General features: G+C 39.7%; 1 protein-coding gene across 1 annotated transcript in view; it reads left to right on the top strand.

The window, feature by feature from the left end:
- The window catches only part of LRP2 (LDL receptor related protein 2), a 177,498-nt gene that overhangs the window by 52,853 nt on the left and 98,953 nt on the right, over positions 1 to 25,692 (top strand). The window contains exons 11-27 of the mRNA XM_045033029.1: positions 1,954 to 2,123; positions 5,129 to 5,352; positions 6,464 to 6,670; positions 8,426 to 8,628; positions 9,348 to 9,488; positions 10,676 to 10,879; positions 12,834 to 13,026; positions 15,951 to 16,076; positions 16,429 to 16,559; positions 17,468 to 17,605; positions 18,532 to 18,813; positions 19,837 to 20,076; positions 21,083 to 21,202; positions 21,615 to 21,731; positions 22,477 to 22,854; positions 23,827 to 24,075; positions 25,375 to 25,586. Of these exons, the coding sequence (XP_044888964.1) occupies positions 1,954 to 2,123; positions 5,129 to 5,352; positions 6,464 to 6,670; positions 8,426 to 8,628; positions 9,348 to 9,488; positions 10,676 to 10,879; positions 12,834 to 13,026; positions 15,951 to 16,076; positions 16,429 to 16,559; positions 17,468 to 17,605; positions 18,532 to 18,813; positions 19,837 to 20,076; positions 21,083 to 21,202; positions 21,615 to 21,731; positions 22,477 to 22,854; positions 23,827 to 24,075; positions 25,375 to 25,586 (3,335 nt within the window). The remainder of the gene's footprint in view (positions 1 to 1,953; positions 2,124 to 5,128; positions 5,353 to 6,463; positions 6,671 to 8,425; positions 8,629 to 9,347; positions 9,489 to 10,675; positions 10,880 to 12,833; positions 13,027 to 15,950; positions 16,077 to 16,428; positions 16,560 to 17,467; positions 17,606 to 18,531; positions 18,814 to 19,836; positions 20,077 to 21,082; positions 21,203 to 21,614; positions 21,732 to 22,476; positions 22,855 to 23,826; positions 24,076 to 25,374; positions 25,587 to 25,692) is intronic.

The following is a 25,692-nucleotide window of genomic DNA, read 5'->3' as shown; positions in this document are numbered from 1 at the left end:
AGCGTGACAAGCGTAACGGAAAGCCAAAGAATCAAATGGACGCTCATGGACTGGAGGACTGAAGCTATCCCACAGTTCCTGCAGCCTCCAAAAAGTATTTGCATTCTTGGCTGAGCTCCAAATGCTTCTAGGGTCAAACACAGTGTCCGCGGTGGGTCAGGGCATAGCTTGGCAATCTACTCACCCCCCACACACACCCCCAGAAGCGAAAGGGAAAACAATCCTCTGACTCTTTTACATGTCACCCTATCTTTACTGAATGCTGCAGATAGACACGATGCTGCAGCCGTCAACACCAACATCATCACTCCCCCCCCTGCCATGGGTGGCTGATGGTACAAAAGGACTGGTAACCGTCCTCGTCAGCAGCCTATTGGCACATGGAGCAGTAACCATGCTGACTAGCATCCATCAGGTCGATCAAGGGCGCCTGGCCCTAATTTTTTCTGGTGGTGGATGGTGCAATATGGCTGGTAACCATCGTCATCATAGCAACAGGGGGCTGAGCTCCATCAGCCCCCACCCTTCATGTGTAAAGAAAAGATTCAGTTGCCCCTGGACTAGCAGAGGGATGCTGGGCTTCTCTCCTACACACTGCTTAATGTCCTGTCTGGACTATCATAGCAGCTGGAGGCTGCCTTCCACTCATTTCTCACTAACAAGTCACCATGTCTTATTCCTGCATTCTTTATTACTTCATCACACAAGTGGGGGGACAATGGTATGGTAGCCCAGGAAGGCTGGGGTAAGAACGGAATGAACAGGTGTGTGTTGTTACAGGAGCACCCCCTGTGAATAGCATACAGATCATAATTTCTGCAGGATCTGACACAGAGCAGCTGTGCTCTCTGGTTCTATGATACAGTGGTTATCTAGTACACTTGCCTATATTCTAGGCAGGACTGATTCTATTTTTAGATACCAAAAAGGAGGGATTGACTCAGGGAGTCATTCCCAATTTTGGCTTTTGCGCCCCTGGCTAAGAGCAGCCAGGGGCACTTATGACAGCAGCAAATGGTACAAAAGGACTGGTAGCCATGATCATCTTAGTTCCAATTTATGGAAGGGTTTGGATGGTGCAGTATGGCTGGTAACCATCTCTGCTGTCATGCAAAAGCAAAAGCATGCTTCTGTGTAGCGCTGCTGAATCGCCTCTGTGAGCGGCATCTAGTACACATACGGTGAGAGTCACAAAAGGCAAAACAAGCTCCATGATTGCCATGCTATGGCATCTGCCAGGGCAATCCAGGGGAAAAAGGCGCGAAATGCTTGTCTGCCGTTGCTTTCCCAGAGGAAGGAGTGACTAACGACATTTACCCAGAACCACCCGCGACAATGATTTTTGCCCCATCAGGCACTGGGATCTCAACCCGGAAGTTCCAAGGGGCGGCGGGGGAGGCTGCGGGAACTATGGGATAGCTAGGGAATAGCTACCCACAGTGCAACGCTCCAGAAGCCAACGCTAGCCTCGGACCGCGGACGCACACCTCCGAATTAATGTGCTTAGTGTGGCCGCGCGCAATCGATTTTATAAAATCTGTTTTACAAAACCGGTTTATGCAAATTCGGAATAGTCCCGTAGTGTAGACGTACCCAGAGAAAGAGAGAACCTTCTTGAGCATGTGGATATACACACTTCTGGTAATATTTTCATACAGACGTGTTTTTACTGCACATTCCTTAGTGGCTTCCTCCAAAACTCTAAACCAGGCTGTAGACAAGGTTGCCATGCAGTGCTTAAAGGGCCAGATTTTCACAGGTGGTTGCAGTATGTGCAATCTACAATAACAAAATCACATTTGCATCCACCAGCAGGTTGTATATGCTCAATATTGATAAATGTCAGTTTATACCTGTGTATTCTATTTGTAGTTTGCAAACCTATTAAAGTCTGTTTGCAAAATAACTGATCTATATGTTGTGCTGGTAGTCACACCTTACCCTCACTTTCAGCTGGTGTTGCATCAATTATTTTCTCCAATGGTCGTGATTTGCTGATTGGAGATGTCCATGGAAGGAGTTTTCGTACTTTGGTGCAATCCCAGAATCGTGGCGTTGCGGTCGGAGTGGACTTTCATTTTTACCTACGTAGAATCTTTTGGACAGACACAGTGCAAGATAAAGTAGGTAGAAATTTCAAGAAAAATATGATTTTTTGGAAGTAAAAAGACCCAGGAGCAGAATGTGTTGATAGCTTTTCATTTTTGTGAGCAGATGCAGGCTATATCTTTGTTTTCTAACAAAAAAGGCCCTTGAGAAATTTTACATTAATCACCACATTTTCCAAGCTATACTGTTACATCTGATATGTTAAACAAAGCATGCTATTATATGGTGCTATGTTGAGCAACTTTTAATTTAATTTGAAATTGAGTCCAAAAGCCTAATTAAGAGAAATAGTAGACATTCTTTCAAAACTGGACAAATTTTTCTTAGTAATTTTTTGAAACCTGATCATTTAAAATGTAAAACTGCTGTGGTTTCCAAGATGATAAAAATCAGATTTCTGCCATATACTCCAAATGGAATTGTAATTGAGCTTTGAGGAACAAATATTGACAATATTTTGTGTAATGAGCCAATATTTTGTTACACTACTTTTTTTGAAAAGAGGAAATATGTTCAGTTTCAATCAGAGTAAAACAGTAATTTTCAGAAGTTGCTTTGGGGTACATGTTAAAGCAGGCAGGCTCATATTTTTCCTATTGTCTCTTTTCTCCTCCCCCAACCTCATCGAAAAGAATAAAAGTTTCAGCTCAGTTGCATAAATCCAAAACTTTTATAAGAACTTTGTAGGACAAGTAAACCAACCCTGGAAATAAGCTGATAACTCTGTGTCTGGAAGAATCTGTATATTTCTGAGTATAGTACCATGTCACTAATGTTAGATGTCATATACCTACACACCCCATTTCTCCAAGCGCTAGACTACCAAAAAAAGAGCCTAATTTCAATAATAAAAGTTTTTACGAGACACTTACTTATTGCCCTTGCTGGATGGGGAATAGGGGACGGGAAGATCTTCCGGGTTCACCTATGACCCCACTCCCTGCTGACCCCAGTGTGTGGAGGGTTAGCACAGAGCAAGATTCCTGTCAGTAAGCTGGTGTTTACCACATGTGTAAATTTTCCAGGCCTTCCACAGCATAGCCACACTGCCAAGGACCCTGCATGGCCATGGAGAAAGGGCAGGATTTTCTCCATAGTTGCACAATTCTTGCATTTTCTCCACAGAATATTTCCATTTATTATGCTTAAGCCAGTTGCAGCAGCATAGCTTAAGGTTGAGGCCAGAGTTTTACCTGTAAAATGTTTTTGCCTGCGATTATACTGTTGTTTTTCCTTTTACTGTAAAAGGTACCAACACTTCAGTGAATGGATATTTCCATCAAAAGCTTTTTGTGGCAGAGACTGTCTATTTATCTATGTTTGTGTAACACATAACACAATAGAGCTCCAATCCTGTTTGCAACTTCTAGGAGTAACAACAACAACAATAATAAATAAGGCATTCTCTTACATGTGAAATGCATTGTAATTAATATTTATTATAACAGAAATTACATAAATGTTAGAAAAACAAAGACTGTTAAACACTCTGTTAACAATTAAGCTAAGGCACAAACTAATCAAGAACATTATGAGTTATGCACCTATGACGTTCCTCATCTCACCTAGTTTGCATCTGGCCTAAAATCCACAAGATCCTACGTCACTGGGTTTAGAACAATGGAGTAGGTGCTTAAATAGTTCATATGTTCAACAGTTTGTGGACCCAACAGGGTGGATTTAAAATTGTGACCTTTTTAGTCAGGGCCGCCTGGGGGGGGGGGGGGCAAGAGGGGCAATTTGCCCCAGGCCCCGGGTCCCGCCAGGGCCCCCACGAGAGTTTTTTGGGGCCCCTGGAGCGGTGTCCTTCACTCACTCCGGGGGCCCCGGAAAACTCTTGCGGGGCCGGGCTCCCGGTCTTCGCCGGCGGAGGGTCCTTCCGCTCCGGGGCGGAAGGACCCCCCACTGGCGAATTACTGCCAAAGCGGGACCCGCCGCTGAAGTTCAGCTCGGTCTTCGGCGGTAATTCGGCGGCGGGGGGCCCTTCCGCTCCAGGACCCGCCACCGAAGTGCCCCGAAAACCCGCGGTGGGGGCCCCCCGCCGCCAAATTACCGTCGAAGACCGGGCTACACTTTGGCAGTGGGTCCCGCTTCGGCGGTAATTCGGAGGCGGGGGGGCCCCCACCGCGGGTCTTCGGGGCACTTTGGCGGCGGGTCCTGGAATGGAAGGGCCCCCCGCTGCTGAAGACCCCAGGCCCCCGGAATCCTCTGGGCGGCCCTGTTTTTAGTTCAAAGCTTTCTGGATTGCATTAATTTGTGGTGCATCGTAACATTGGTTTAATGTAGGCTGCCTGCCTCAGAAAAACACTTTTTTTTGGTATAAATTTGTATGGTAGTAAAAAGACTAAAAGACTCACTCATTGTTTGCTTCATCGGATTGTAGCTGTGAGCTCACATGTAAATTAAAATGGCATGTCTCCTTGAGCCTTCTACTCTAAGAGCCAGGGGCTAAAGTAAGAGGCAGCCAAGGGAGTGCAGCTCACCCTCTGCTAAAGCAGGAGGGCTTTCTGTCCTCTTCTTCACTTGGGTGAACAAGGCTTCCCTGCAGCTCTCCCTGGTTGCTTGCTGGTGCAATAAGAGATCCTTCTCCTGTTTGTTTGCTTAACCTATAATTAGAGCTTTGCTAAAAGACTCTCTGTTGGTTAAACTGTTGAAAACTCATGCTTTTGCTGAGGTCCAGAAAAGCCAGCCATTTGTTGTTTTTTACTCCAGGATTTTTGCCATTTTTACTGTGGTGGAAGGTAACTTGTCCAGTCTGTAGGAATGACACATGAGCAAGCTGTCTGTTTGTGCATTTGGATCCAAAATTTCACAAAAATCCTCCTTATTTCTTTTTGCAAAAGCCTGGGAAGCAACTTTAAAGGGTTTACATGGGTGTAACCATGGGCAGAATTTGGCCCCATATCTATAGGGCTGTGTGATTACCTCAGGCATGACAACTACTGCGTGAGTAATTAAGATGACTAATGGAACATCATGGTAGTTAATAGTTTGTTAATAATACGTCTTTTATTTTCAGGTGTTTTCTGTTGGTATTGATGGTTCCGATATCCACGAAGTTTTAAATGTTTCAGTTGACACACCTGAAAATCTCGCAGTAGACTGGGTTAACAATAAACTGTATGTAGTTGAGACCAGTGTGAACAGAATAGATATGGTAAACTTGGATGGAACTAACCGTGTAACTCTTATTGCGGAAAATCTGGGAAATCCTAGAGGAATAGCACTCGACCCAACTGTTGGGTAAGTGATACAGGTGAGGTAATGAGAAAAGATGGTTAAAATCCCTGTATTCATATATAAAGGAACAGTAACTATGAAATAGTCAATAATTGTCGTTTGAAATAAAACATAAAAGGGAGGCCGTGACAATTTGTGTTCTACTGGCTGATCTCTCGTTTCACAAGAGTTATGGGTATTACACCCAGCACCCCAACTAAATTCCAGTTTAAACATCATGCCCAGTTTGAAAAGTTACTTAACACTCTCCCTTTCCCATCCCTGTGTAGGATGGCTCCTACATTTGCCCCTCAGGGGTGTCTGCATTTCATTGTGGGTGAACGTATTTCTGCACATGATGTATTGTACAGTGTCATGTTGTTTGTGAGGAAGACTATATAATTAATTGATAAATAATATTACCTGTGGAATGGTAATTTACACAGATACAGACTAAGACCCCAGCTATACCATGCTATAGAACTGTCTGTTACGGCAGCACCATGGAATACTTTTACCGTCATTGTTTGGAGCCGGAGTATTATGGCAAGATTTTGGCCTTCACTGTGCACGTGCAGCTACCATTGAAACCAGTGAGAATTGTGATGTGCATCCAGGGGGTAGAATTTTTCCATAAAGGTTTTTGTTGTGGCTGCTAGCCTCTTGCTGCTTGGGATGCAGTAGTGGGTGAACTGCTGTACTGCTTTTGTTTGTCCCTGCCCCATATACTTCAGCAGCAGTAAGAGGCATGAAAAATTTTGATCTTCCTCTGGGCCAGAGAGATGAGTTTCATGCCTTTTATAATGATGCACTTCAAGACCCACCAAGTTGATCCTGGCTTTTTTCTGGTGGTCTGTTTGGTTCCTCTGTCCTTTGCTGGGCACATTAGAAGTTCCATAAACCTTTGGGTGAAATCACAGTTCTTGCTGAATTCTATCTGTAGAGAAAACTGTAGGCCAGATCCTCAATTGGTGTCAACTGGCATATTTCCATTGTGCACCAATTGATACCATAGCTCCAACTCTAACAATGTGCTGTTTTAAATGATGAAACAATTTGAAAATTCCACATAAAATGTAGCTTATATATAAAATCTCAAGGAAATGTGGGACCTTAATTGTTTTTTCTTTTATAGTTATTTATTTTTCTCAGACTGGGATAATCTTTCTGGAGATCCTAAAGTGGAAAGGGCCTTCATGGATGGCACAAACCGACAAGATTTGATAAAAACAAAATTAGGTTGGCCTGCTGGAATAACTCTGGATATTGTATCAAAGAGACTTTACTGGGTGGACAGCCGCTTTGATTACATTGAGACTGTAACTTATGATGGACTTCAAAGGTAGAAGAGAATTTTGTTTCTTATATTTTACGGGCTAGTTGTACTATATCTGGTTCAAGATCTGTCTATCCAAATGAGATTCTAAACATCTAAACTACAACACAACTTGAATGTGATATAGGACACCTTAATTTGTGAGAAGTGTCACTCGTTCAATGTTAAATTCCTCCACTGTACCTCATGTTTTATGCCTATGTCCTATTTTCCCCTTGATTATATTTTTGCACTTCCTTCTTCATTCACATTGTTTTTTATTGCCCACTCCCATGATACATGTCTTTGGATGGCATGCATTTTTATTTCTTTGAACACTTTACATTTTCTTTCTCTGTCTTTTCCTTGTGCTAGTTTGTTACATTCATTGTAAACTTGAGCTTCCTAAACCCCACACACCACAATGGAAATAAAATGTTCTGATTTCTTCTCTTTTTGATTGCACTTCAAACCTAATCACAAATCTGTAGTAACAGCTATTAAAAAGCCATCATTTACCACCATTTACCACACAGTGATGTCTGAGACACTGCAGTCACTCCTGATATAAATAGGGAGTAACCACAGTATCTCAGCTACCACAGAAGTAATTGTTGACTTTCAATGGTGATTTATTGTCTATTATTTATTATTTAGAAGCTCCCTCACCTCTACATTGCTAATTATGGCCTCTGTGTTTCTCAGACATGAAACAAAAATTGTTCCCTTTCTAGTTCCCGTTAACATCTTGTCCAAGAAAACAGTTGTCTGTCAAGTCAACAATTTTATTACTCAGTTTATTGCTTCATTTGCAAGAGAGTGTTTCTTCATATAAAAGCAATGCTGGTATCTTTGTTTTTCTCCTTATATCTGCTCTTTTCAAGGCCATTTTAATGGTTTAGTAAGGCAGGAATGCAAGTGGTTAGAACAATCTCTATTTTTCTAAGATAAAAACTTATCACTTATTGCAACATTGAGTATCTTACATCAATGTACAAATTATGCATTTTGAAGTGAGTCAATGGTATAGTTTGAAAGTGCTCTTAAAATAGAGTTTAATGTCCTCCTGAGTAACACACCGGAAAACCACAGCACACGTCTCCTCACAACTGGAGGCCCCTGGAGGTATAAAATTTGAACTACATAAAGGAAAGGAACCTTCAGTCATAAATCCAGGTTAATGTTAATATATTTAATATTAAAGTGTTGTTTAGTGAAGTAAACACTTTTGCATTATCCCTATAATTGATCTAGCATACATTATTGCAGCGTTTGTGTGGAATGCACATATTTTATGATGGTTTTGGATCTTTTCATGTGTCTAACTAGTGCAGGCCTCTCTGATTTGGCCTTCTGTAGCCTTCTCCAAATTTTCTTCTTGACTTGTTATTTTATTCAGTATGTCCTGGCATTTTATCTTTTCACCATCCCAGGCCTCTTCTGTCTCCTTCCCAAGTGTCCCTTGCTCGTCTGATCTCTGTGGAGACTGGCTGCTTTCTGCTTCTCTCATCCCGTTAGTAATTTTAAGTTGCTTTCTGCATTATTCACTCTCTGCCTACCCTGCATTTCCTTTGAGACACTACTCTGCATATATTGTATCAGCTTCACTTCTTTGACCACTGTTTGTCTCTCTCATATAGTATTGGAAGCTTATTTGTATATAAAAGCAGAAGCTAATTAATGATTTAGTAAAGTTCTATTTGTTGTTGTTGTTTTTGATTAAAATGAAATTATCTTTCTGACAATATTCTACATGTAACCGTAAACATGTCTTTGTAACAGGAGGACAATAGCTCATGGAGGGTCACTGGTTCCTCATCCCTATGGAATAAGCCTTTTTGAACATAATGTTTATTTTACTGATTGGACAAGGATGGCAGTGATAAAGGCTAATAAGTTTGCTGACTCTAACCCTCAAGTTATCTACCAGTCTTCACTGAGGCCATATGGAGTGACAGTTTACCATGCTCTCAGGCAGCCATATGGTAAGCCAGCTGATTGTCAAGAGAAGTGTTGGAATTGTCCTCCCGCTTGATCCAGCTGCCATTAAAGTCAATGGAAGTATATATCCATTGACTTTAATGGCAGTTGGATCAGGCCCTTGGTGACAAGTGAATATTGTATGTGAGACATAACTATGTACTGAGTGTAGGGCTATATCTGGACTACCACTTATGTCCGTATAAGTTACGTCACTCAGGGGTGTGAATAAGCCACCCCTAAGTGACGTAAGTTACACTGATCTAAGTGCCAGTGTGGACAGCGCTATGTCAGCATCAGAGCGTCTATGCTCTCGTTGTGGGTGGATTAATTAAGTTGATATGAGAGCTCTCTTCTATCAGCTTAGAGTGGCTAGACTAGAGAGCTTACAGCGGTGCAACTGCGCGTCTGCAAGCTCTCTAGTGTAGCCATAGACTGAATACAGAAAGTTATAGACCAAAGTGTTTACCTTTTGAGAGGTGCTGAGCAATCTGAATGCCAGTTAACTTTAGCGATAGTTGATGATCGGTACCTCCTGGGGATTACTCAGCATCTTACAGGGCCCTCCGTGTCATATTTTCCTATTGGAGTTTTGCCCTCGTTAGGCAATATACCTCCAAATGATTTGCCGTAAATACTGAAAAAATGTCTGAAAATATAAAAGTTGATGATGTATGGAAAGTTTATAGCATGAAGATTTAATCCCATCCACATTATTTTCCAGTAAGAACTCCTTGTGGAAGTAATAATGGGGGTTGCGAACAAATCTGTGTTCTCAGTCACAAAACAGATAACGATGGGCTGGGCTATCGCTGCAAATGCACCCTGGGCTTTGATCTACACATGGATGGGCGACATTGCATTGGTAAGAAAGTGTATTAGTGGGTGTTGCAAGTAGCGCTGCTATGGATAAAATTATATCTGTAAATGGCCAGTGCACTAGTGACTTCAAAACATGTGAATTCCATAGCTGTGTACCAGCTACAAAAAAATAATAGCTGAGAGAGATACAATAACTGAGAAGAAGAAAGTAGATAAAAAAGAACGAAGCCCCAGGATCTGAACCGTTTGGGAGTTTATAGGGGAGGGGACTGGGCAGACAGGAGGGGTCCCCATAGAAAAATGGTAAGGTAGCATTGAGGGGACTCTAGTCCAGTTTTGTCTAGAAAATTGTGTAAACAGGTATTCAGAATCAGAGGGTAGCCATGTTAGTCTGGATCTGTAAAAAGCAACAAAGAGTCCTGAGGCACCTTATAGACTAACAGATGTATTGGACCATGAGCTTTCGTGGGTGAATACCCACTTAGTCAGACGCATGAAAAGGTATTTAGAGTATCCTTTCCCTGTTTTTCATTACCAATGTGGGGTTAGATATGCAAAGTTGTTTAGCACTTTTTCCCATGACCTTTGTTGACAGCTGTAAAATTTAAATGTAACAACTTCCACTGTTGCTCCTGTCTTTTCATGGTGACTTAGGAGCATGGTGGCTTAGGACTTGTGTTGCTACAAGTGTCAGAAAAGAGCTGATGTGGTCAGCTCAGATATGGTCTGGTGGCAGAGGTGGCCCCATACAGCCTATCAATTCTCTTTGCACAAATGGTCACCATGGAAATTAATGAGAGAGCCATGATGCCTCCTTTCCTTGGGGTAATGTTTTCTGTAAAGAGATGTAGAATCCTTAGCAACTATGCAAGTGGAAGAAGTGGAAGACCCTGCTGCATCACCATATGTTTCAGAGATTCTATTTTTCTTCTTTCTTCCATTTTACTTTTTCAGCCTCTATTTGCTTAAATTCCATTTCTGCTCTTTCTTTTTCCCTCTTCTTGAAACTCTAATTTTTTTTCTCATTCTCTTCTTCTCTCTCGTCTTCTATCCATCTCTCTCTTCCCCCCGAGTCCTTCTGTTTTATGTGTTTAAATTTTATTGCCAAAACAAACATTGCAAAATAAAACTAAAAAGTTCCTTACCTTACATTTAATTAATTTTGAATCATCTGAGCCTGAGGAAGCCCTTTAAGTCACTAAAATCTATACGTATTCTTTTCTTTTATAGCTGTGCAGCAGTTTTTGCTCTTTTCATCACAGTTGGCAGTGCGTGGCATCCCATTCAATCTCTCCACTCAGGAAGATGTGATTATCCCAGTGACTGGGAGCCCTTCATACTTTGTTGGAATTGACTTCTGTGCCCAGGATGACACCATTTTTTTTTCAGATACAACTAGAGATATAATTTATAAACAAAAAACGAATGGGTCAGGTGAGATGCAAACTGTTGGTTTGGTTTCTTTATGAATCTTCATATGAAAAAGCTGGGTATTTGCCTTGGCAGGAAATTATGTAACCTCCTGCAAATTTTAGCCATTTCGCAAATGTACTCAAGCCCCAGTTTTACATTCTTTGTACACCCAAACTGCAGTGGGTATGGAATCAGGCCACCCAAAACTGACGTTTTGCAGTAGCAAAAAATAGTAGTCTATATATGCCCTCCTGGTGTAAATGGTACATCTTTGTGCCATTGCTGCCTGCTGTGTATCCAAGCTGGATTCACCACTGGCCATATGCAGGTGACATCTCCATTGCTGCTTTTCCTGTAGGAAAGGGCAGCTTTAAATTACACAGGTGTCATCTCGAGTCCTCCATAGCCAAACCCAACCCTCTACATTAGGACTGTGCTGGCTGTCTGCAGGCCACTGTTGTTTGCACAGGATGTTGTGATTAGCTTGTACCACTGCATCCCAGCTCTGGAAGGACATTATACTGCTGGAGGCCCTCAAGTAGGGTTTGCACTATCTTTTACCAAGGCAGAGGGTGCAGTGATTCTGCTCCATTACATACTAGTATTCATAGATGAAGATATGTAAATAATCTTGCATTTTTAGAAAATGCCAGCTAATTGAAACAATGACAGTAAAATATCAAAAACACAAAAAGGAGTATCCTAGAGAAATACAGATGAATATCAATCCCAGTTTCAGGCGGAGAAAGTACGATCACAAATATTTGTACTAATCTTATATGGGGCTACTGTAAATACCACTCTGAAAACATTAAAAAAGATAAGAAGGTGGTAGGGATCCTTCCAATTCCTTTAAAGAATCTGCAAGGACTGACACTTGCATTTTGTGTTAATTTTCCCTGTTTAAGGGCACACTACTGCAGTCCACACTCAGGCAAAACTCCCACTCAAGTCATTGTTGGATTCTGTTTTCCCTCATGTCTTTCCATTATAGGTGTATATGCTGGCTAGCATAATGGTGCCTCAGTCCCTTATTGGGAGCTCTAGAGGTGGTACTCAAATGCAAATATTGAATAATAATCATCTTAATGTGATTGTGTTATCCATAAACTGACACTTCTGTTGGTCTTTGGCCAACTTGGCAACCTAGTCACTAAGAATTATTCCTGCTGTGTTCACTTAGGAGTGAAATATTTGTGCCCCCTCCTCCCACTCTCTCAACTAGTGCCAGTTCATCAATTCTGCTATATCTTTACATTGTGAAAATCGGTTGTTTCTTGTTTTTATCTCCTTCTGTGAGACAAGACTCTGGCCTGATTGTTTGAGATAGTGCAGTATAGCAAGAGACCACTCTAGTTGTGTGATGATTAATAAGAATCTTATTTGTGGTATTATTAGGAGTGTTCCTGACTAAAGTACAGATTAAGGACCAGTTTCTGCCCTTCCGTACACATGCACACCTCCCATTGACTTCAGCAAGGGCTACATGCACATATGGGAGGGGAGAACTTGGCCTTACTGGACTTGACTCACTCCTCTATCAAACTGGTGAAAAATTCCCCGAGTGCTCATCACCTGGCTCCGTCAGGGAGCCTGAAGTTGGCCAGACAATGGGTAGCTCTGGCTGGGGAGGGAGGAAGCATGGCTAGAGTGCCTAAAGGATGTGCTGATTCATTGTGTCCCTTAATGACCTCCCTTTGTAGGACTCCTTTGAAACCCTGTTTGCAAATTATAGCTGCCTTTTTCTGGCCAAACCTTAATTTTCCCTCTTCCAGGATGAATCCCCCTGTGTGTAGCAAACCCTCTCTGACACAAGGGGTGCAATCCAGCCTGCTATATCATTGTTCGCTAACTCATAGATAATCAAAATTATCCAAAAGCAGGATCGCTCTGCTCTCTGAACAAAATTGTGCTTTCCTGTGATTGTATCACATCCAAAGGATTTAATTTATACTGTATCTATTGCAAATTCTAGGTAGAGAAATTCTGACAGCCAATAGGGTGGAAGGCATTGAAGATTTGGCCTTTGATTGGATCTCAAAGAACCTGTACTGGACAGATCCTCGATATAGGAGCATTAGTGTTATGAGGCTGACGGATAAATCTAGACGAACTATTGTCCAGAATTTAAATAACCCTCGATCAATAGTGGTTCATCCTGTTATTGGGTAAGTCTGATTTTGTTTTTATTTTAAAAGCTGCAAACAATTGTAAGTTTTAGCAGCACCAGCACAGGTTAAATTTACCTTTCAGAATTTCTGGTTTTGGACTTCAGCTACTTTCCAAAATATTATCTCTCCCACCAGCTTCCTTCTTCTCCATTTTTCTTATCCTGGCCCAGATTACAACATCCCAAGCAAAGTGCAAGATGATATTCATTGAGCATGAAAGGAATATTCAACAGAATTATCTTTAAAGGCACAGATTTTTTTCTTTTGCTTTTGTCTGTTGATATAAAGCCAAGAGAAGCTTGTTAGTTTTATATCATTTGGATTAGAAAATTGCTCTCCGCCTCCACAGTCTAGAGATAAAGTTATACATGTATTATTTTTAACACAGGATAGTTCTGAGAAGTATAATTTGGATCCTTTTATGACCTTCAATTTCTGTATTTGAATAATTCTATTTGAAACTTGTAAGATGCTGCTGTTTGTCTTTGACATACACTCTAAGCAATAAGATTCTGCTTTGTGTAATACAATGAAAAGAAGAGAGTGTTTCTTTTGATGGAAATGCCTAACCTTAATTGCAACTCTCCATGCAACTGCAGCTATGCTAAAGTGTCACTTTCACTGCATACTTTAGGTTCCTATCCCTGGTATAGAGTATCTTAATGATTCTTTGCATATTTTCCTTAATTGCATCTTCATTTTTAATAACCCATTCCCCTAGGCGGTTGAGTTATCCTAAAAGTGTAGTGATGAGCTGATAAGGAACATTCTTAATCTCTAACCATTGGAATGTGAAGCTTTGTTCACTGGTAGAGTTGTGTTAAGCAGCTAAGCTCAGCTCTATGACTGTAGGTGCATTGACAGGTCAGGACAAAACGATGGACATATTAATGCCTACCTGTAAATATTAAGAAAGGAATTTGTCATCGTTTGGTTTGATTTTTCTTTTTGAATTAAATCGCACTATACATTAAAATCTTGACAAAGATGGGGGTACCTCATGCCTAAAGGAACAAAACATCTGAAAAGTAGAGGGTACTGGGCTTAAAATAGATATTTTGCTTCTAGTGTCACTAACTGTATAAGGGTGGACCAAGGAGGTGATATATGTAGTATTGAAAACCAGTAACTACACAGATCCTTGAAGCTGCTGCTCTTACCCAGTATGTTTTATTCATTAACCTGTTAAATCTGGCACCTAGAGGTCACTTGCTGTGCTTGCTTTTTGCTCATTTAATTAAACATTTAGCATTGATGAACACTGCACCCCTCCCCATCTAAAGAAATACGCTGCATTTGTTAGGTTTATAAATCTTGGAAACTACCCTTACTCAACACACACATTCTTTTAAAAGTATTTAAGAGGATGCCTCTCTCTCTTTTATATATTGTCTTTTTGGTTTAGTAAACTCTCTCTCTCTCCTTGCTCCTTTCTTCCTCCTGCTGTTCTGTATTATCTTACTCAGGTGTTGTCATAACCTTCATCTCATCTTCATCTTCAGCACAGCCAGTTGGTCCTTCACAGTTACTTTAAGATGAGAGGAGTTCGGTGTGATCTTACAGACTCCAGTTTCTGCTGCAACCATTGACTCCTGTTGTTTTTACTGCTTTGGCACTGAGTGGCGTGAACAACTTTGCTCTTTCTGCTGTCTAACTAACATCTCTCTTTCTGCTGTATGTGCTCTATTGCTCTGTGAGGTTTATCTGCATGATCTTTTAAGTGTGACTTTTGCCCTAATTCTGCTCTCTGTTGAAATGTGATTTTCTCTGCAACATGTTTTTTGTATTTATGATTCATTGGTTCCTTATTGTTCGAGCTCCACCACTTGTTTTGTAATGATTTTGGGAATCACCAAATTAGCCACTTTTAAGAGAGTCTTGTTACCTGCCAACACAATCAATTAGTAACTTATCTGTGCAAATATGTATAAAGTCTGTTGTGGTGTTCGAACTCAGCTTTAATTGTCTACCACCCACAGTTTTGAACTGACTCACTTATCTTCTGCAGGAAATGATATTTTGGAGTACCTCTTTACTTCTTCAAGGGGTGGAGATTTAGGAGTGATGTGAATATATAACAAAAAATAAATGAATCAGCAGCGTGCTTCAGAGCTGTTGCTCTCATCTGTTTTATTATGACATGTAGTCATCTGAGTTGTTTACTTGATTTGATGTTTCACCTTTAAGTCATATGCATGGAATCTTATTCTGCACCTCCCAGTTCATGTTGGTACTCTGAGTTTGTTTTGTAAAGTGTTATTTCCCAGTGCTGTAGTCACTGATCTGTTACCAAAAAAATGTAAGCGGAAGCATTTGGTTTCCCAAATGATAACAGCGGTTTCTCTTTCCATGTGCATAGCATGGTTAAGTGTCCATTAGCGCTCTGTTCACATATGCTATAATGCAGCCTAACTGCATCAAGGTTGCATTGGCTCCTCATGAGCTTGCATCTACCATCTCCAGTTTCAACTGTATTCATGTGCATCAAACTATGGAAAGAGGAAGGGCTTGCAGAAACTGTTTAGAGCAGTGCAAATACCTCCTCCCCTCTCTTAGTATATGCAAGGGACTCTGCTGGCTCTGGGATGTGCAATTTACACCTCCATGGGTCAGATGTAATGAGTCTGGGTCCTTTTCCCTACTTAGTTTTAGTGAATCTGGGTCCTTTCCCCCACTTAGTTTTAGCAGAATACCTGGATGAGTATTATGAAATATATTGTTGCTGGATGGAGCCATTTCTTCCAACCAAGAGAAAATCTGATTTTTTAAAATGATTGTGATGGTGTGATACAAAAAAGAGAGTGCATGTTTTATTGAATTGTGCCTTTGTTATGTTAACCAAACTATTGTCAGTGGACAAAAACAGCTATTTCTTCATGGTTATGAATATTTCCCAGGCATTTTCTTCTTTTTTTTCCCAGTTATATATTCTGGACAGATTGGTTCCGCCCTGCTAAAATCATGAGAGCCTGGTGTGATGGATCCCATGCCTTGCCAATTGTGAACACAACACTTGGCTGGCCCAATGGCCTAGCCATTGACTGGGGGTAAGAAAAAGACCAATGAGAAGCCACGGAGGCCTTTTGAGCAAATATGTGTTTCTTTCTTTAAACAGCTATGGGGCATTGTAAAAGACACCTTTGCAACTATCTTTTATTGTTTGCAAGAAGCAAAAGTATGGAACACTATATTTCATACTGCGTGTTGCAGTGCTTTTATTTTCTCTGGGAGATGTATTTTTTTCAAAATGTGAAAACGTGAAATTTGAGATTTTTCTCAGAAAAAAACTCTGAAATAACTTCATGAAAAATCTAGTCTAGGACTGTTCACTTATTGAGAAACTTATTTCTGTTTGTAAATATGTAATTCTTTGAGATAAAACCTTTTTATTGTTTTTAGTGCTTTAAGGCTGTATTGGGTGGATGCCTTTTTTGATAAAATTGAGCACAGTACCTTTGATGGGTTAGACAGAAGGACTCTTGAACGCATTAATCAGATGTCTCATCCATTTGGCCTGACTATCTTTGGAGGTGAGTCTAGCATTGAAAAATATTAGCTGTATTAAAATCCATAATATTTACCATGAAATGAGCTGAGACTGTACACAATGAAGTATTATGCAATCTTTTGCGATGCAGGTTTTCTACAAAAAGACAGTGTTGGAAGTTCCTGTAATGAAATATACTCAGTGCTGCTTGTTTACTTTTGAAGGCTGCTTTTCACATATTTGTACTGAAATCATCTGAGAACTTAAATGATTGTTCTTGTAACTAAGTTAACCTTTTCAGTGCAATATCTTGGGTATGTTACACTACTAGCTACAGCTTCTAGGAGGGTGTGATTGTGTAATCACTAGACACTAGATCATAGTCCCTGAGAGGTTCAGTGTACCTTCAACCACCACTGACCTCTCAAAGGGTGCTCTGTACTTGCAGGATCGACTCAGTTGCATGTAGGGTATGTCCTGATATTTATCTACAATGGCTCACATGATGTTAGTAAGAGTATCAGAACCTGCCCCCTCTTTGTGACATTATATTAAAAAGTTATTTTGCAAAATATCTTCAGATGCTGGAAAAGTTTATTGGCAAACAGTTTTTAAAGTTGTATTAGAAGTTGAGATGGGACTAAGTCATTATATCCTGATACAGAATCAGATCTGAATTTGAGCTTGAACGTCTGGGAGGGCAAGTTGGATCTGTTTTTGGAGCAGGTATTTCTGCAGATTTAGTGGAAAATCAGTTTATGGAATATCTTTCACAATGCATTATGCAATCATTTTGTACTTGCTGCCATTTTTTGTTTTTCCTGAAAGACTTACACTTGAGAATTCATTAGATTTACATGACCAGCATTGAGGTTTTATCCAGCATCATTTGACCTTTTGTATCATATTGCACTATAACTGTTACTAAGTGTTAACTGTCTTTCAATACAGGTTATGCATATTTTACTGACTGGAGACTTGGAGGAATTGTTCGAGTGAGGAAATCAGATGGAGGAGAAATGACTATTATTAGGAGGGGCATTAATAATATTATGCATGTAAAATCTTATGATGCTCATTCTCAAATAGGTAAGCTAGCTCGTTGTACTCACAAAAGAGTCAAAGGATTTGCTCTCTCACCTTTAAAGGTTACCCCATTGGGCTGTCACTGATTATGTAGTTCAGTGTTCTGTGACTGGGTGTGGTTTTGCGTGGATGTATCTGTTAATTGTTTAATAACCTCATAAAGATGAAATTATAATTTCATTACATTCTGCCCAATTTATTATTTATTACAACTCAATATTTCCACTTTCATAAATAAAGGGTATTTTGATTAAACTGCACTATTTGTCTGATACAAAAACTTGAAGACTGGACTAAACATCTTCTAAGTCGTGCTGTACCATTCTTTAAATGATCTCCTTTTACATAGTTAAAATTTTGTTTTAGTCTTTTCACTCAGCTGAAATTCTGTGCTTGAGGTTATTTGAATGAAGTATTACATGCAGTACACTGGCACTGAAAAATCCACCAATTTATCAAAAAAATGCAACAAAATCTAGTGGTGAGACTTTCTACTTACGTAATGCTTTACATTTTCAAGGTGCTATCCAAATATTGTGTCAAATCCCATTGTCCTTACTCAGGAAGATGTTCCAGTTTGCAGCATATGTGTGTATCTGTTTCCAGACACTTGCCACAATTGGAGCCAAAATAAGTAGCATGTTGTGAGATTTGTTTCCTACTAGGAGAAATGTGTTATTAAACACTTACTGTACTATGGGCCTGCTTCTAATCTCATTTATACACTCTAACCCTGTTGACTTTGCACTAGTGTGAGAGCAGAATTAGGCCTTAAATATTTTTTTTAAAACTTTACCCAGATCTTTTAGTTTTACATCATTAATCTGCCACAGTTTATGTTATGTTTTATGATAAACAATGTATTTTAACAGTTTCCAGACTATTACAAATTGAACATATATTAATCTCTCAGGGCATTTTCTTTTTAGGATCTAACTATTGTAATAGAGGAACAAATCCCAATGGAGACTGCAGCCACTTCTGCTTCCCAGTACCTAATTTTCAGAGGGTTTGTGGCTGTCCATATGGTATGAAGCTGGGTCCTAATCAGCTGACATGTATTGAAGATCCATCAAATGAGCCACCCACTTTGCAGTGTGGTTCCTATTCATTTTCCTGTGGCAATGGAAGATGTGTGCCTAGGTACTACCGGTGTGATGGTGTTGATGATTGTCATGATAACAGTGATGAACAAAACTGTGGATCGCTAAGTAAGTCGTCCTTGTAATTTACAGTTAGTGATACTTGCACTGCAGACACTTTTGGTGGCTCAGTCTGCATTGATTTTTTGTGTTTATTTGAGGACAAATCTTAGAAGACTTCCTAATCCATGTCACTAGTCCCATTGGAGTTACATGAATAAGCGATATATATTTGGGCCCCTGAAGCTTAGACAGTACATCTTTTGACTGAAAATGGGGCTTGCAGTGTCACAAGAGTGGCTTTTCCTAGGAGATTTCCATTAGTAAACTTTAAGGGATTAGTAAGGTTGCAAGATACTACAAGAGTAGCTGCTAGTTAGTAAATGCAGAGGCATGTAGATGTTTGAACAAAATTGTGTTAGGGTTTGGGTTCTGGGTAAAGGTTTGGAAAGGTTTTTATTTTATCTCCCGGAGTTCTACCTTTTCTCCCATTCCACAGTAAAGTGAATGAAGAGTGCACTTTCAGCCTTTACTGTTCAGTTCCTGGCTTTTCTGTAAATTGGCTCAAACATACAAAGTGTTTAAATGTGTTGATCAAAAATAAAATGTGAGAGTAGTAGGAGAATTACTGTTGATAATATAATACAGTCAAGATATTGGATGAATACCACGTATTTATTTGGTGCTTGGCATCTTCAAGGTGATTTATAAGCAAGAGTCTCATTGACTTTACTGGGAGTTGCATGTATGTAACTGAGAGTAGAATCTGGATCTGTACTGTTACTGTAGAAAAACTAAGATGTCATTTTGGTGAGAATGAAGGAGCAAGTGACCTTTCTTCTTTTTTTGATTGTTTTGAAATATTTTTTAAAACCTTTACCTTTTACCTTATTGTTAATAATTACAATTTAAAAAATTGTTCTAAATATATATTTCTTAAAATTACTGATGGTTTCTTGCCATACATAATGGTTTTGATACAAGTTTTAGAAATTGCATAATTACATTTACAGTCCTTGAATGTGTTTTTAAGGAAGGCAAGTTTTGGAGCTATTGCTGTACAAATGTTTTCATATTTTGTTTCTTGTTTAGATAATTCTTGTGCTTCATCAGCCTTTACCTGTGGCAATGGGCAGTGCATTCCAGGTCGCTGGCATTGTGACAAACATAATGACTGTCTTGATGGCAGTGATGAACAACATTGTCCTACACAGGGTCCCACTTCATGCCCTGTAACCTTGTTCACCTGTGACAATAGCAGGTGTATTCCCAGGATCTGGTTATGTGATACAGATAATGATTGTGGTGATGGGTCCGATGAAAAAAATTGCAGTAAGTGTCAGAATTATCTTGTTTGCAGTACAGTGTGTATAGATTACATATGACTACATAAATATATGTATATGAGAGAGATACATATGTTCAGAAGGAAAGAAAGAACCAATATGGAACTTGGAATAATACTATTCCATCTTATGAGACTTGGAAAAGCCAACATACATTCAAATATTAAGAGCATATGGAAATACAATGTATCACTATTAAAAATGATGTGATTGTGACAACTATATTGCTCTGAATTGTGGTATCTGCAAAACCCCATTGCATTGCAGTTTACAAAATCAAAGAAACTAAGACGCAGTGTTGTAAACACTTACATACATGAGTGATGCCATCGACTAGTCTATTGATAGGAAGCCCCATCAGATAATATAGGGTGAATGTTTTCACCCAGCAACAGCTCACAGAATTTTTACAATGGAGTAAGAGCTTTAAGCTCCCTGGTTACCCTTCTGCAAGTCTCCTTCTCACAGGTTGGAGTCTTGGTTATAAAGAGGATGGTGATCAATTGTTCTTCATGTCTACTAAGGGTAGGACAAAAAGTAAACATCTTAATCTGCAGCAAGGGAGATTTAGGTTAGATATTAGGAAAAACTTTAAGGATAGTTAAGCACTGAACAGATTACTTAGGGGGTTGTGAATCCCCTTCATTGGAGGTTTTAAGAACAGGTCAGACGAACACCTGTCGGGGTGGTCTAGATATATGTAGTCCTGCCTCAGTGTGGGGGGCTGGACTTGATGACCTCTTGAGGTCCCTTCCAGCCCTACATTTCTATGATTCTATGGTCCTATTTTGCCCAACTTCCAACTTGCAGCTAAATAAATCATTACCTTGTAGTAGTGTCTATGGTAGAATGTTTTTTAATTTATCTTGCTGTTAGCTGTTAGATAGCATGCATAGCTAAGAGAGTTGATTCAGATGTCTTCATGTTCTGACCATTTTGCTGGTTCAAGGTAAAAGGAAAGAACACAAACACCTTTATTTTTCTCATAATAGATTTTACAGGGACATGTGAACCTGGTCAATTTCAGTGTCCTGACCATCGCTGTATAGACCCATTTTATGTTTGTGATGGGGACAAGGATTGTGTAGATGGAGCAGATGAGCATGATTGCAGTAAGTACAATTTCCCTCTTAAACATGGTTATTTATGAATTTGTTTGTTGCACATGCTGGTTTCTTTGGACTCTCTCATGCCATGTAAGCACAGGCTCTTAGTGGGTTTGGCATGAAGCTGCTCAGAGACGCAAAATTCTCTAAAATTCCCCAATGTGTATGAGTAGTATGTCCATTGCTGTGTGAGTTGGTGCAGAGTGCCAGCAACCTACTTTCTCTCTGCCACTGGGGGGAATCTGGTTTCCCAGGGGGTGCAATGGCTTTATAGTTTCTGTGCTTCAGGGAGCAAGAGACTGCAATAAAGCCTGGATTTCTTGCATCTGCTTATCTTTTGTACCTACAGACAAGATAGAGACAATCTAGCCCTTTATAAGGTAATAGCTAATGCAATATTGTATTTATTCATTTGTAGTATACAACTGTAGTGCCTCAGAGTTTAAATGTGCAAGTGGAGACCAATGCATCAATACTTATTATCAGTGTGATGGTGTTTTTGACTGCAATGATCACTCAGATGAGACTGGTTGTCGTAAGTACACTATGATGCATAGACATTAAAATAAAGGCTCTGGTTATTAGTTTATAAAAACTGTATCTCACTCACTATTATAACCTCAAAACTACTTTCAAAATACTTAGTCTAAAAATATTTCTCCCAGGCAGAAACTCTGCATACAGTAGGTTCCAGCCAAGAGCAAATTTTTTGGCATTGGCTAGCGTCTTCATTCTTTGTGGATCCAAACCTTGAATGGGGGGTTTGGCAGACTTGCTCCCAGAATTTTTTAAGATTTAGAAATAAAATGTTAAAATATTTAGAATTATGATACTTTTTTGAAATCTTATAACCCACAAGAGCTAGACCGTAACTGAAGCTTAAACACTTTGTAATTTGAGCTAGTTCCTTTGAGTAATTTTGTAAATTAAAATTAATCAAGATTTTGAAGTATAGCAAGCAGATAATTGCTGTTTCAAAGACTTGTAGCAATTTGTGTGAGTATGTGCGTGTGTGTGCATATTAAGGTGTATATACTCAACACGTTGTGAAAAGTGAATGAAGCCACCTGGTTTTTGCATTAAAAAAGTAGCAAAAGTATTTAGGAGAGTCTAAAACTTCCTGTCTGTAGCCAGACTTGGACCTGTGGCAAGTGGGTACAATTCTATTGACTTCTCAAGAATTGTACCCACTTATACCAGAGTTGAATTAGATCCATTGTATATGCATCTCCATTTGAGCATGTAAATACTTTCCTTAATACCAAATATCACTCTTCTAGCTACAAGACCACCAGGGATGTGCCACCAGAATGAGTTCCAGTGTCAGTCTGATGGCAATTGCATTCCTGCTAACTGGGAATGTGATGGCCATCCTGACTGTGCAGATGGCTCAGATGAACATCAAAGATGTCCTGCCAGGACCTGTCCTCCATCTCTTTTCCGCTGTGATAATGGAAACTGCATCTATCGAGCGTGGATCTGTGATGGTGACAATGACTGCAGGGATATGAGTGATGAGAGAGATTGTCCCACTCAGCCTTTCCGGTGCCCCAGCTGGCAGTGGCAATGTCCAGGTCACAGCATTTGTGTGAATCTGAGCAAAGTATGTGATAACATCGCAGATTGTCCTAATGGAGCTGATGAATCCCCACTCTGTAGTAAGTTGCTGTTTAGCATGTACAATAGTCTAGAAACTTTTGTGCTGTTTCAAAAAGTTATGCAATACAATGAGCATCATCACTGCTTCTTTGTTGTATATTCGGCATAGAAACATTTCTAGCAGAAAATGCAAGGTTCATTGTGAACTCAGAAATGTGGTGGTATTCAATATGAAGTTTGGTTAAGTGTGAATCTCAGACAGGTAAACTGTACCTTGCAGTAGAAAGGCAATTCCAGTGAATTCACTCCACGTGATTGGGAGCCCAATCTTTATTCAGTGGACTTCCATTGACTTCAGTAGAGAGTTTGTTTTATTGAGGAGTAAAATATTTGACCTCATTTGCTTACGCTTGACATTTTAAAAATGGAACTTGATCAAATATACTGTCATTTAAAATTAAATTGGATTTAATCTTCAATATTTTCTTAGATATTTCTAACTTGTTTTTTTTCTGATTTTAATCTAAAACCGATGAGTGAGCAGACTTTGTGTTATGTTGATTGTGACTGTTGATTTTCACTTAAGTGTAACTTCTTTCTTTCTTTCCTTGCTTCCTTCCTCTCTTTAATCAATGCACGCTCTCAGATGAACCCCAGCCAGGTATGATTATGAAACATATTAAACTATTGTGTATTAATAATATTTTAGTTTCCCATTTGCACTGTAAATGATTTATAGACTTCCAGCTAACTCTGCTTTTAAGCATTATAGAACTTTAGCAAAGCAGTCTTATGTTTTGAATTCCTTTTACATGATAGTGACAAATATTATTAATATACTTTCCTTTTTATGAATTATACATACTATACTTTAGTGTAATGAATAAAGACCTTGGCCACATTCTCAATAATTGGCAGTTGCATGGGTATATTGGAAAGCAGAATGTGGCTCATAGTGCAAGTGCACAGGATTGACACAAGCATAGAAACTTAAAAAAAAATCTGCTTGTTTTCCCTCACCCCTATTTCAGATCAGGAGAGTTGCTCTGACAATAATGCTGGTTGTACTCACGAATGCATTCAAGGGCCATTTGGAGCTCAGTGTACATGTCCAGTCGGATACTATCTTGCTAATGACTCCAAGACCTGTGAAGATATTAATGAATGTGACCCTCCAGGCTTTTGCAGTCAGCGTTGTTACAATGAAAGAGGGTCTTCGAGGTGTTACTGTGATGAAGGATACATTTTAGAAGCCAATGGAAGGACTTGTAAAGCTGCAGGTGAGGAATACTGATATAAAATCCAAAACAGTGAGTAGGGGTTTTAGATAAAGTCCACAGCATCATGTACATAGACATTTTGATAATGCTACAACCCCCCTGTTTTATAAGAGGTTATAAAAATAGTAATTTTTTAGTAATTCCTGGCATATAAACCTGGATATTAAAACTGTTAGCTGTGAGGTTAGCTAGTAATTATCATCCTTTCCAATGTGTTTGAAATGGCTTGTTCTGGAATTCTAGCGTTGGGATTGTGAAAGTATGTTTTGGAGGAAGGTGTTCAGTGGGTGTGTAGATGCTCAGCACCTCTCAGGTTTTGGCCTATTGAGTAAAATTTGCCTCTGGGCAGATTGCAAGGTCTATGAACTACCTAAGTCCCAGCCTTACATAAGACTTAAATATTGCTTTGGGCTCGCCTTCTGTAGAGCAGCGGATGTCACCCACTGGTCGTCATTCTCCATTGTCTTGTAGTTTCTTCATGGCACTCCAGAAGTACAAAGGAGCCACAAACCCAGTGGATCTTGTCACCAGACTATTCCTCTGTGATAGGGGGAATCCCCAGATGGTGGAGCAGCTCTGCACCACACTCCTTACAGACTGTGTGGTTAGAGAAAAGGAGCATGGCAGTGTCACTTAGGCAATTACTGCCTGCTGGGTCCTTGACATCATGGGCAGCTGTATGTTAGTCAGAATGGCCCTGAAGATGCCCTGACTCATGCTGGGGCCAGCCCGTCCTAGAAAAATGGCTGCTTTAAGGCTACCTTTAACCCTTCACCTTCATTCTTGTACCAAACATAGCTTGGCTGAAACAAATAACTGGGCGCATTCGGCGGTACTCCTCAACACACACTATTGACAAAATATACATAGTGTATTCAATATCTACATTATAGGTGGTGCAGGTAACATTGTTTATAGTGCAGGTTGACCAACAGCTCCCGTTTTCAGTTGCTTATAACGTTTGCCAAATTTTTAGCTGTTCAGGCTGAAATATTCCTTACGAGGTGTCTACCTCAGGCTGATTTTTTTTTTAAAGTTTCAACAAAAACGGTTTAGACACTTTCAAGAACAAAATTAGGGAAAATTCATTATTTTGCCCATATTAAAAAATGTACACAGCTTGTTTTATTAAGAAGCTGTAGCACTTCCATACTTTGGCATGAGACAAACCCACTCAAATTTGCCCAAGTTATAAAATCTTAATGCTTCGTTTTCCTCCTCTAGAAAAACATTCTGAATTGTTTATGGGGTTACTATTGCATAGTTTATTTGTTTGCATTCGTTTCTCTTCTTTTGCAGAGTCTGAGAATCTTCTCTTACTAGTGGCAAGCCGTAACCAAATTGTTGTAGACAACATCACCTCTCAGGCACACAGCATTTATTCTCTGGTTCGAGATGGGAGGAATATAGTAGCTATTGATTTTGATTCAGTCACTGATCGCATCTATTGGTCTGACACCACACAAGATAAGATTTGGAGTGCTTATCAAAATGGCACAGACCGAAAAATAGTAAGTCTGTTGGGGAATGTAGTCTTTTATTTCTTTTCATTATGTAAAGGAAGAGAGAATATACTATATCTTCCGTTAACAAAGATGGAAGATGCAGTGTTGTCAT

This window comes from Mauremys mutica, chromosome 10, assembly GCF_020497125.1.
Source record: "Mauremys mutica isolate MM-2020 ecotype Southern chromosome 10, ASM2049712v1, whole genome shotgun sequence".
Lineage (NCBI taxonomy): Eukaryota > Metazoa > Chordata > Testudines > Geoemydidae > Mauremys > Mauremys mutica.
The sequence above is the reverse complement of the archived record's forward strand: the minus strand, read 5'-3'. Positions and strand labels throughout refer to the sequence as shown.